Source organism: Ovis canadensis, chromosome 16 (genome assembly GCF_042477335.2).
Source record: "Ovis canadensis isolate MfBH-ARS-UI-01 breed Bighorn chromosome 16, ARS-UI_OviCan_v2, whole genome shotgun sequence".
Classification (NCBI taxonomy): domain Eukaryota; kingdom Metazoa; phylum Chordata; class Mammalia; order Artiodactyla; family Bovidae; genus Ovis; species Ovis canadensis.
Genome location: NC_091260.1, coordinates 37,640,417 through 37,652,964, shown reverse-complemented (window position 1 = coordinate 37,652,964; position 12,548 = coordinate 37,640,417). Strand labels below are relative to the sequence as shown.

Here is a 12,548-nt window from a genome sequence, read left to right as displayed (position 1 = left end):
TATAATGCTAGCTCTCTGTTTCATTTTCCTCCTCTGTCTGCACGATTATCAAATCCCCACAAATCCCGGAGTGCAAAAAGTGACTTGCTCAAGGTCATACAGGCAGGGATTATCAGAAGACAGATCGACCCCAGTAGCCTGGGGCGGAAGCGTAAACTCTCATTCAAGCGTTTTAGGGAAGGGACACAGACAAAATGCAAGCTTTCTCAGCACATTCATTTTAGTGTAAACTCTCCAATGCCTCCCTCCGCCACACCACCCTTAGCCTCTTAATCGGTGAAACGCAGCGCCTCCCTTACTTTGCTCTTGTCACGCTCCTCTCTTTTTTGACCAAAAACCTACAGTGGGTAGATGTTAGGGAGCTCCTCCGTCAGTGTACAGCGCCCCTCCCGGCATTCCGTCTTTCTTAGCGCAATAGCTAACCTTCACTGAAAACCCTTCAACAGACGCGAGGGTTTATGTCATTGTACGAGTATTCACTGAGCACTCAGAGTGGGAACGTTAATCAGCAATGAAAATATTAACTTACTTTCTAGGATACTTTTTTTTTTCAACTTAAAAGCCTAAAAAAGAAAAATCTCAGTTCACTTCTGAATAGAAACCTTCACCCTCAAGCTCTCACCCCTGCGCCTCACTGAACGGCACTGGCCACAAGGGGGCAGTGGCGGCCACGGAGTCGAACCTGGGGTCGTGCGCCGCGGCTCGGCCATCGCTTGCTCTCGCCTGGAGCGCGGCTCTCGGCCGTGGATTAGCGCAGCTGGGGACGTGGGAGGCCCCGGGCCCCGCCCCCGACCGGCGGCGGCGGCCCAGCGCGGCAGTCTGCGCTGCTAGCGGAGCGGCGCGGAGGGCGCGACCGGCGGGTGGGGGCTCAGGAGCGTGTACTGCCCTCGGGGCTCCTTTCCGCGCGCCAGGGCGCGGGCACCACCGCAGGCCCCTCGGGCGGGCGCCAGGCTCAGGGCGCCGGGGGTCAGGGGGCAGCCCGCCGGGGTGCCGGGACCATGGCGCTGCGCGCCCGGGCGCTCTACGACTTCAGGTCGGAGAACCCGGGCGAGATCTCGCTGCGGGAGCACGAGGTGCTGAGCCTGTGCAGCGAACAGGACATCGAAGGCTGGCTCGAGGGGATCAACAGCCGCGGAGACCGCGGCCTCTTCCCGGCCTCTTACGTGCAGGTGATCCGCGCCCCCGAGCCCAGCCCGGCTGGCGACGGCGGCCCGGGCGCCCCGGCCCGCTACGCCAACGTGCCACCCGGCGGCTTCGAGCCCCTGCCTGCCGCGCCGCCCACCTCCTTCAAGCCGCCACCCGACGCCTTCCAGCCGCTGCTGCAACCGCAACAGGCGCCGCCGGCGAGCACCTTCCAGCCGCCGGGCTCGGGCTTCTCGTACGGCGGGAGCGCCCTGCAGCCGTCGCCGCAGCAGCTCTACGGCGGCGGCGGCTACCAGGCCAGCCAGGGTAGCGACGATGACTGGGACGATGAGTGGGACGACAGCTCCACCGTGGCTGACGAGCCGGGCGCGCTGGGGAGCGGCGCTTACCCAGACCTCGACGGCTCGTCGTCTGGGGGCGTCGGCGCTGCTGGCCGCTACCGCCTGTCCACGCGCTCCGACTTGTCGCTGGGCTCCCGCGGCGGCTCTGCGCCCCCGCAGCACCACCCGTCGGGGGCCAAGAGCTCGGCCACCGTGAGCCGTAACCTCAACCGCTTCTCCACCTTCGTCAAGTCGGGCGGGGAGGCCTTCGTGCTGGGTGAGGCGTCGGGCTTCGTGAAGGATGGGGACAAGCTGTGCGTGGTGCTGGGCCCCTATGGCCCCGAGTGGCAGGAGAACCCCTATCCCTTCCAGTGCACCATCGACGACCCCACCAAGCAGACCAAGTTCAAGGGCATGAAGAGCTACATCTCGTACAAGCTGGTGCCTACGCACACGCAGGTACCGGTGCACCGGCGCTACAAGCACTTCGACTGGCTGTACGCGCGTCTGGCCGAGAAGTTCCCCGTCATCTCGGTGCCCCACCTGCCCGAGAAGCAGGCCACCGGCCGCTTCGAGGAGGACTTCATCTCCAAGCGCAGAAAGGGCCTCATCTGGTGGATGAACCACATGGCCAGCCACCCGGTGCTGGCACAGTGCGACGTCTTCCAGCACTTCCTGACCTGCCCCAGCAGCACCGACGAGAAGGCCTGGAAGCAGGGCAAGAGAAAGGCCGAGAAGGATGAGATGGTGGGCGCCAACTTCTTCCTGACCCTGAGCACGCCCCCCGCCGCCGCCCTCGACCTGCAGGAGGTCGAGAGCAAGATCGAAGGCTTCAAGAGCTTCACCAAGAAGATGGACGACAGCGCGCTGCAGCTCAACCACACAGCCAACGAGTTCGCGCGCAAGCAGGTGACCGGCTTCAAGAAGGAGTACCAGAGGGTGGGGCAGTCCTTCCGCGGCCTCAGCCAGGCCTTTGAGCTGGACCAGCAGGCCTTCTCGGCCGGCCTGAACCAGGCCATCGCCTTCACCGGAGATGCCTACGACGCCATCGGCGAGCTCTTCGCCGAGCAGCCCAGGCAAGACCTGGACCCGGTAATGGACCTGTTGGCGTTGTATCAGGGCCACCTGGCCAACTTCCCTGACATCATCCACGTCCAGAAAGGTAAAGCCTGGCCTTAAGAGCGTACGGTGTGGGATGTGTTGTTCATGCTGAGAGGGTCACTTTGACAGAAGTCCCATTGTCTGTTTCAGATTAATATCCCACAGGTCGGGATCCCGGCAGGGATGTGGGCAGCCAGGCGGTGCCCCAAGGGTAGGGCGGATGGTGGGCTGGTAGCTTCCTCCTTAAAAGTATTTCCAGACAGGCTGCGGGTACACTCTTCAGAGGAGGTTGGGAGAGCACTTTTGGCAACAGTGCTGTCATTTTAGAGTTTGAATAGCTGGGTAATGAGCTTCTGGGATCGATCATCTTGTGTCTAGGGTAGAATGAGAAGGGGACCCAAGCCATGTTAGGCATCCATTTGAACACTGGCAGTGTCACTTAGCCGTGGGTTTTGGGAAGTGTGGAAATCAGGGGCAAGAGTGGATATCTGCAGAAAGGTAGGTCCTGCTTTTGCCCCTCTGCTCGTCTCAGCCCCTGCATTGGTAGGGAAATTAGGGTCAGTTCTCTGTAGGTACTACTTAAATGGGGCGGCATAGGAATTTCCTGCACAGTCTTCTTGCTTGCAGCCTTTGTAAAATAAGGTAAAAGACTCGGCCAAATTTCAGGAAGTTTTAAGAAAATTACTCTCTTTAAGCTTGGTCATTTTCAATTTGGTGTCTACTAACTGACTGAAATTAAGAGTATTATTTAGGAAAATGGTGTAGGGAAGCTATGCAGAATGTAGAGGATCTGAGTATTGTGTTTGAGAGCAGTGTTTCTGGTATCTCAGCGAGTTAGCTGCCCAACTGTCAGAGCTTGTTTTATTTAGTTGTGGTTAGTGTCCCTAAAGACTGAAGTTTGCAGATTGTTTTCTTAGAAAATAAGTTAGGGCAGAATTAGAGCAGTAATTCCTGCCTTAACGTTACTCGCTGGCTTGCATTCTGATAGCCTGCCTGGAGAGGGCTTGGAGTGGGGAGGCAGCCTTGCTGAGAGGTTTTCGGTTCAGTGTGGGGGAGGGGAAGAGGACGTCACTAACCACCTTCCTGAGGGGGTGGAAACCTCCTGGCCTTGGGTAATGAGTCGCTGGCTGCCCTTTCAGGTGGGACAACCCATTTACAAACAGCCCAGATCTTTAACCTGTTCTTCCTGGTATTAAACTAAAGTTTGTCTCTCTTGATTCTCTTTCTTTTGCCTGGAAACACACACAGTAAGTTTCTTCCTCGTCATGTCAGCCCATCAGACCCTTTGGGACAGCAGCTTCCTTCCTCTCTGCTGCACTCCTGCCTCTTCCGGATAGGTGACAGGCTTCTAACTCCCCAGAGCGGGGTCCTGCAAACATGCTGATGCTGGTATAGTCCCTGCTAAAATGCACTGCCCCAAACATCTGCAATACTAGTTTCAGTGGAGAACAGTAACTTTTTTGACAATTTACTGTAAGTGCAGTGTAAGGTTAAATTAGCTGTTTGGGCAGCCGTATCACTATTGACCTGCATTGAACCTGCATCTTTGTTCCCTGTGACCCCCCCTTTTTTGCATAAATTGCTATGAATTCTTGATATTTTTAGTCGGTGCTGGTGCAGCTGACTCTTTGAGCCTTTAATGCAGGATCTGACATTTAAATTCCACTGTGTTACATCATTCTGGATCCAGTGCTGGGTGCCTTTTTACATGTTTCTGTGAGTTTATGCAGATTGTTGGTCAACAGTTGAAAGGGTGGAGCCAGGTGCAGACTCCTGCAGTCACACACAGGTGGCTGGCTACTACGGGGCAGCATCAGTTCATTCAGTGGCTTTCCTGTCTTCAGGCCACACACTCAGCCTTGTTGAGTGGCTCTGCTGTCGAAGTGAGTAGAAAATACTTGATGTTTGCCATAAAGTCTATTTTGAGTTTATATGTAGTCTGTTAATTTAACACTAGAACTAAAATCGTCTCCTATTGGGATTTGAGAAGCTTCCTTCATTAAAACCAGTACCATTTTTATGTTGTTTAAATAATTCAAGGGCCCTAAACATAATCTTCAGGAACTTCAGAAAGAACATCTGTTGATATTCAACATGGTTTGTCTCTGCTGTAGCCTTGGTGTGTGATGTACAGTGAGCCTGTGTCCCTGGATAACGTGTCTTTAGAATGTACTGCCATTTAGAGCTGTAGTGTGCAATGCATACAGCTAAAAGCATTTGTTTACAGCCAGCATTTATCAAGGATGCTAGTGTTGGCCATTTTAAGAATACAGATGAGCTTTAAGCCCGGCTGAAGCTTTTTGAACATGTTCTGAATGTTCACATGATGGTATAGAGCAGAAGAAACATCCCCCTCCCGCCCCTGCTACACAGTTGCTGTTGGAATGAATCTTCATCTGAGCACTTGGGAATTTTGTTTTCAGGTTGTTTTTCCCTTCAGGATCTCAAAACATAATCATATTGTAGGCCTTACTGTGACTTTTGAGAGAAGAGTCAAAAAAAAAAAAAAAAAAGTGAAAATCTTTAAGCAGTTTGTGCGATCTTTTGTTGTAAGTATTTGGCCCAAAGTTTATATTAAGTCTTTGTTGTTTTCAGTAAGAGAAAAGTGGTTTTATCCCTTTTACATTTTACATGTTCTAATCATATATTACCCTGGAGAAAACCTTGGCAACCCACTCCAGTGTTCTTGCCTGGAGAATCCCGTGGACAGAGGAGCCTGACAGGCTACAGTCCATAGGATTGCAGAGTTGGACACGACTGAAGCGACTTAGCACGCACACAATCATATATTAAGAGACCCACATTCAGTTGAGTCAGAAAAAGATTAGAAAATACTTTTTGATTACTAAAGCAGTTAAGAAGGGGCGTTAATTAGTTCTTTTTCTCCCTTAATTCTTGGGGGAGAGGATGGGACCATTAGACTCCTCTGGAGCCTCTTTCTTATCCAGGAGACTGCTGCCGTCAGCCAGCTTTCCCAGAGTTTTGGACCTGAGTTCTTCCATGCTGAGTCTGTAAGCCACACATAACTCTTTAAGTTAGTTATAGTTCAATAAAAATTTTAAAAATTCGGTTCCTTAGTCATACTAGCTATACTTCAAGTGCTTTATAGCCAGTGGCTACCATACTGGACAACAGAGATGAGGCCTGTTTCCTTCCTTGCTCTAGGTTCCCATTGGACCGTGTTGAGCTGGACTGTTGGCCAGAGTTTAACTGTCCATCCTGTCATGGGTTTCTCGCAAATCGATGGTCTTTTCACATACTTCCAGATAGTTTTCTTTTCTCTTTATTATCACCTGGCATCCCCTCTCTATATGGACTTAAGGGATAAAAAGTAGGCAGGGAAACAGGTCCTGCTAGATCTTTCTCTACAGAACATCCTGGGTACCCAACCATTGAATACTTGTCCAGCGGGAGGAAGTCCACCGGCTTTGCTGCCTGCCTTCATGGCCCGTTCAGAGAACCCAGCTGGGTTCTAGATGGACATTTGAGGCTCATAAGGAACCATCTCCAGAAAGAGGGTGGAAAACGTAAATACCCTGCAGTATGGTCAACTGGGGTTTACTGACCATGCTTAGTACTGAAACCACTTACGCTTAATAATGGTTTTAGTATAAGTGCTTTCTGCAAAAATGAAGAGAGCCTCGTGTTTCCTTCGGTGAAAAGGGAATGTTAGAATTCTGATTTTTTTTTTAAAAAAAGCTACTGATGAAGTCTTAGATAAACAGACCTATTTTGGTTCATGGAGTTCAGTATAGGAAGAAGGCAGTTTTCTGTAGTCTGAGGTACAGTAGATGGAATTCAGAACCTGTTTGAATTTTATTCATATTTTGCTTTGTTGTCACAGGAGCCCCTTAAATTCTTTGTTCATGGACGGTTCACTGATTACTGATAACCAGCCTATACAGGTCTTTCAGTGAGCTTTGTAACCCTGTGCTCTTGATTTTCTTTTCTTGAAATGGCAGCCTCTTATCCCCTTCCTCTTAATCGTCCCTGCCTGCTATGTGCTTTTATAATGCCAGTGTTAGTGAGTTTGGTGTGGTGTGTAGAATATATTTCACTATCAGTTTCTTAGCATATTCAATTCTGTTTCCAAAGATACGATTAATCTCTGGTATTTAATGAAGCTTAATCTGGAAGGCAGCGAGGGATGGTGGTTTAAAAGCTTTGGGCTTATCTCTTGGGGAATTCTGTGAAAGGGAAAAACTGTAATGTTAGATGATGAGAAATGTTGGTTTCATCTTTGTTTATGAATCTGGACTAGATAGCCAGAGGCAGTGACTTAAAGGGAAACTGTATTCCAGAGAAAAGGTATAAAATCATGTAAAAGTGATGGGTTAGTATAGTCTGAGTATGTGAAGTGGGGATGCAAAACCAGACAAATAAACAGGCAGTCCTGTTTTCTGTGCTCGTAAATTAAACACTCAGGGTCTACTTCACTGCCATCTGTAAATGGTCCAGACGGAGCTTTCTTTTCAACAAAAAACAACCCCAGGACCTCAGGAATGGTACACCAGTAGTGAGCCTGTCAGTCTTGTGGGTAGAATTTCACCATTGTGCTTCCTGTCAGCACAGGGAGGGTTGGTCTTCTGTCCCTCAGACATTAATTAAAGATAGCCAGAGTCCCCGCAGGGCACTCGAGGTGAGACTGGGCCACTGCGAGCCCTTCGCTCTCTGCTCCCCATTCTCCTGTGTCTAAACATAGCCCTGAGAAGGTGGTGCCAGAAGTACAGAGAAGAGGTCTATTAAGCGGGCTGTTTACAAGCTCATCCTTACTTTGAAACCTCTGGGCTAGCAACTGAGGTCATTCACCTTTTTTGCTTTAGTCTCATCTTTAACTGTACCATTCCTCTTCCCGCATCCACTCCCAGCTATTTTTCAAGGAGACTTCAGTTCCAGCCTTACAATTTGGCCCAATCTGTATTTTCTTAGTGGAGACAAGGTTGCCTTTGGGGTTTTTGTTATAGATGACTGAATCCCTTGGTTAAAGCATCAGTGTGACTGGCCACCGAATGTCTTGGTCACAGTCTAGGTGGGGACACTGCTCACATCACCTTGTCATTGGTTTCTCTGACTTCTTTTTTGAGCCCTGAAGCCCTCTACAGAATCGTATCAGGAAGTCTGGTCTGTTAGGCCGGTCGCTGTAGAGCCCAGAGGTGGCAGGGACCCGAACTTCCACTCACGGTCTTCTGAGGAATCCTGGGCTCAGCTGGACTGTCTGTCCTCTTGAAGTGTCATATGCACAGGCTCCTATCTGGTCATTTTTGAATTTTCGAAGACCATGTGGAACCCAAACAACCCTTACCAACACGACACTTTTCTTAAACAGATTCCTTCTTTTCAGGCTAAATACTCTGCTGTCTCTTGAAGTGTTTTTTAAAACTAAAGTTTCATATCAAATTAGATTTAATTTGCTATCTATTTATGATGATCACACACACACATACAAATAGCACACTAATGCTTAGCTCTGTTTAGAGAGACTGTGCCCAGAAGACCTGAACTGTTCTTCATCCAGTGTTTATAGAGCACAGACTCGATTTTGTGTCTGCAAAAGGGATGGACAGGACTCTGATCCTCATGGAGGTTTTTGTTGTTGCAGTGGAGGTGCAGAGAAAGTCCCATCACAGAGTCTTTTGACTGGTGGCAGGGAAGCTGTGCGTCAGGGTGCTGAGAGTCCCCGGGGCTACACAGAGCAGATGGGGTTGGTCTGGGTCTGATGAGGGGCTGAGTCGGCTCTAGAGCCCCACAGCAGAGTCCGGTCACCACGGGCCAGCCCGACATCTGGGTGACCAGATATGAGGGGATCCTTGGGCCGCTGTTTTAACCTCTTTGAGCCCCATTTTCTCCCTGACAGAGGGAACACTTCCTCGTAAGGTCATCATGAGGACCAAATGTTATGGTTCTTAGTAGTTGCTCACTAAGCAATTGATTTTGCAAAGTATAAAGGTACTTTTAAGATGGGAGATACTCTCTCTTAAAAGACAATTCCAGAGATCTATCATCCCCCTTCAGGCGGCCTTTTACCACCAGAATTGGAGACAAAGTATAAAACCCCATCGAGTCATGGGTACAATAGTTGCGTGCTGTATTTTAATGCAGCTGTTGTTTTGCACAGCAGGGAAAATGGTGACAGAGGAATAATCCTTGGTGTAATTGGAGTCCCCAGTTTGCTGTTGTTCACATTAAGGGTTTATGTAAATTGTCTCTTGTCAGCCTCTCTCTTCCTCCAAATTACTGTGTCCTTGCACAAGTGCTGGCGTTTCTGAGCTTCAGTTCTATCACCTGAAACGATGAGGTTCATGGTTTCCTGGATATCGTTTTGTTGGTTAACCCTTTTAATAGCATCATTCCTGCATTGAAAATAAAATATTCCAAAAAAAAGAAAATAAAATATTCCAAAGTATATAGTGAACATTTTGACCTTGTTTCAGGCTTAGTTTCAAGAGCATTCTATTTGTTTATGTGACTCTGTAATCTAGGGGCATGAAAATCCTTTATCGGTTGGCGTGAAAGAAAAGTCACACACATTTAGTTCAGATCAGCAAACACACATCCAGGGCTTCCCCTGCCAGGTGTTGCAAATGTGAAAGTGATGACTCCCTGGCCTCCTGCCTGTGATGAGAGCTCCCAGGTGTTCCGACGCCAAGGCGTGCTGGGTGGCTGGAGCAGCTTCCCTCTGACCCAGATGAGGGTGTAATTAATAGGGCCACCAAAGAGAGAAGGTGTGATCGGCTGTTTTCCCTCCTGCAAGTTGTAGTCACCTTGAGTTCTAAATACTGTCTCCTCTTCAGACGTAGAGCCAGTCTTGTATTGTTGATCTTGATTTGTAGCTCGGTTAAACTTCATGGTTAAACGAATTTTAGTCCACATTTCATTTCTTCTCCCTTTCCTTGGAACTCTGTATCTCTCACTGTGATGTGACTTTTTTCTTCTGATAAAGAAGTTTGATTTGTTATTTAGCAGGTAGGGAGACACTGGTTGGGGAGGGGAGCTTAACATCATTCAGTTTATTCATGAGATCTCTGAAAGCTAAACCTGATTTTAGTCAACAAATTTCTAAGTGCCCATCATACATCAGACACTAGTAAAGATGCTAGGGTTGTACCAGAAGTCAAAGCAAAGACCACCACCCTTGTAGAGTTTGCATTCTAGCAGGGTGGAGACACAAAGAAAAACACACACTGAGTAATGTGTGTCCAAGTTTGGTATGTGTTCAGTTCAGTCACTCAGTCGTGTCCGACTCTTTGCGACCCCATGGACTGCAGCATGCCAGGCTTCTCTCTCCTTCACCATCACCCAAAAGCTTGCTCAGACTCATGTCTATCGAGTCAGTGATGCCATCCAGCCATCTCATCTTCTGTCATCCCCTTTTCCTCCTGCCTTCAATCTTTCTCAGCATCAAGGTCTTTTCCAGTGAGTTGCTCTTCGCATCAGGTGGCCAAAGTACTAGAGCTTCAGCTTCAGCATCAGTCCTTCCAGTGAATAGTCACAATTGATTTCTTTTAGGATTCACTGGTTTGATCTCCTTGCTGTCCAAGGGACTCTTGGGGAACCGCACCTAAACCCACACCAGCCTCTCTGGGTCACCCCTCACGATCCAGGCCGGTCCCTGCCTCCAGAGTGCAGTGGGAAAAACACCTCGGTCAGAAAGAATCTGGCAACCGGGACCCAGGTGTGCCCACCACCTGCCTCAATGCCACAGCCTGGGCCTGTCCCCACCTCCAGAGCAGGTCACTGGGGGACCTTGGGGCCGAGGGGGAATGAACGCTCCTAAGGGTGGCACAGAAGTAGGCCAGACCGCCAAGCCACAGGTGCTCTGGGCACAGAAGACCCTCTCCCTGCCCACCGCGGTGGCCTGGCCCAGGTAAGGCTGGGCCAGTTGGTCTCTGCAGCCGGAGGGGCACAGGGCGGTGCTGGTTGACCTGATCAGGTGACCTCGGAGCTTGAGTCTGGAGCGCAGTGATAGTCACCTGCCTCATGGTATATGTTGGGGGAAAATAAAAGTGGAACAGAACAGGTGAGCTTGCGGAGGCAGGATGAGGCACGTATTTAAAAGCACGATCATCAAGGCCTTGTTGAGAAGATGAGATTTAAGGAGGTGAGGGCGTTAACCAAACAGGTATGGGGGGAGAGTTCTTCAGGCAAGAGATACAGCTAGAGTAAAGGTGCTAGTGTGGGTGTGTGCTGGGCCTGCCGAGGGACGGCAGGGAGACCGGGCGATGGGTGCTAAGAGAGTCTGAGTGGGAGGTGAGGTCCCAGAAGGTTCGACTTACAGGGCTTCATAGGTCATTGTCAGGGTTTGGAGTGAAAGCCCTAGTTTGTCGGGAGCCATTACAGGTTTTGAAGGAAGGAGTGATACACCAGTAGGCCTTTTAATAGGCTTCAGTTGCTGTGCTGAGAAGAGAATGGGCAGGGATGAGGCAGGGTGGGGAGGCCAAAGGTAAGAGCTGCTGCTGCTGCCGCCGCCAAGTCGCTTCAGTCGTGTCCGACTCTGTGCAACCCCATAGACGGCAGCCCACCAGGCTCCCCCGTCCCCAGGGTTCTCCAGGCAAGAACACTGGAGTGGGTTGCCATTTCCTTCTCCAATGTGTGAAAGTGAAAAGTGAAGGGGAAGTCACTCAGTTGTGTCCGACTCTTAGCGACCTCACGGACTACAGCCTACCAGGCTCCTCCGTCCATGGGATTTTCCAGACAAGAGTACTGGAGTGGGGTGCCATTGCCTTCTCCAAAGGTAAGAGCTAGGGGCCAGTAAATCTGATAATGTGGCTGAGAGATGATGAGACAGTGAGGTTTCACTCTAGACTGATTTTAAAGATGGGACCAGCAGGTTTTCCTAAAGGAACGGATGTGGCACCTGAGAGGAAGAGGAGACCTCAGAGTGAGTCTGGTTTGGGCTTCACCAGTGCTAAGAGTGGAGTTTCCATCAAGTGAGATGAGGAAGGCTGTGAGTGACACAGGGGTGCAGATGGGCTATTAGGACTTGAGTGTAATCCTTGAGGGTGGACAGCCTCCTGCATTCTGTTCCACATCCCCTCCACCCAGCGCATTCACAGTCAAGCCCCAGGTCAAGTTCCTGTCCTTGGAGTATCCCAGCCCTTTTCTAAGTTGTCTTTGCTGATAGAATGCTGACTGGTGTGCCAGAGACTGATGTTGCTTGGTTAGTGTGCAGGGATTGTGTTTTTATGTTCCTCAAGTATAAAATTCCACTATTTCATACATGCATAGTAAGTACTTGATGAATGCTTGTTGAATTAATGAAGTAGGCACTCCAGAGTACTTCTTGGTTAATTTTGAAATAGATTTCGTCTGTGAATTATAGAATGTTTTTGTTTTTCTATTTATATGATGATGGATAACAGGATTTAAAAGCATACAGGAAATAAAGATAGGATCTGGATGTGTTTTATGGGTGAAGTCACGAACATGTGAGCAGTTTAAGTCTTAGACTTAAGTATCTACGAAATGACTTTCCAAAATTCATTGGAGTTGGGAGGAGGAGAGGAAGTTTGAAAATGCTTCATTTTATGTGCTAGAAAAATTATGTACCTCATGATTAAACTTTATATTGATTCTTGGTGTTTAAACTCGTGTATCGTATGTTTTTGTCCTCTTTGATAAGCTTTCGTGATACTACTCTTTCCCTGGGGTCCCTTTTGCTTAATTCAAAACGTGAATTAGAGCATGTGTGTTCAGGGTGTTGAGTGACTTGGATACACAAAGCGCTGGGTGTGGGTGTTGAGCAGGAGGTGCCTGCCCTCAGGGAAAATGCAGTTCCATGAGGGAGGGAGAGTGTGTGTACAGAAAACTGAAATCAGAGGTGGATGTAACTTAGTGCCTGTGTAATAATAGTGTGTGAGAGTCCAGGGTTGTGTTAGAGGTTTGAGTGGTACCATTGGTTTTCCCTTTGAAAGATAGTTGTATTTTGCCTTTTGGAGGAACACTGATGGACAGTGCATGGTTAATCCTGGGAATGCTTTAGGATAG

General features: G+C 49.3%; 1 protein-coding gene across 2 annotated transcripts in view; it reads left to right on the top strand.

Annotated features, from left to right (window-relative positions):
- The first annotated feature begins 773 nt into the window (after positions 1 to 773).
- Positions 774 to 12,548, top strand: part of SNX18 (sorting nexin 18) — a 49,490-nt gene continuing 37,715 nt past the window's right edge. The window contains exon 1 of one of the 2 annotated variants that reach the window (XM_069556553.1): positions 774 to 2,625. In XM_069556553.1, the coding sequence (XP_069412654.1) occupies positions 999 to 2,625 (1,627 nt within the window). In that variant the 5' untranslated portion in view covers positions 774 to 998. The remainder of the gene's footprint in view (positions 2,626 to 12,548) is intronic. The other variant, XM_069556555.1, reaches the window with a different exon arrangement.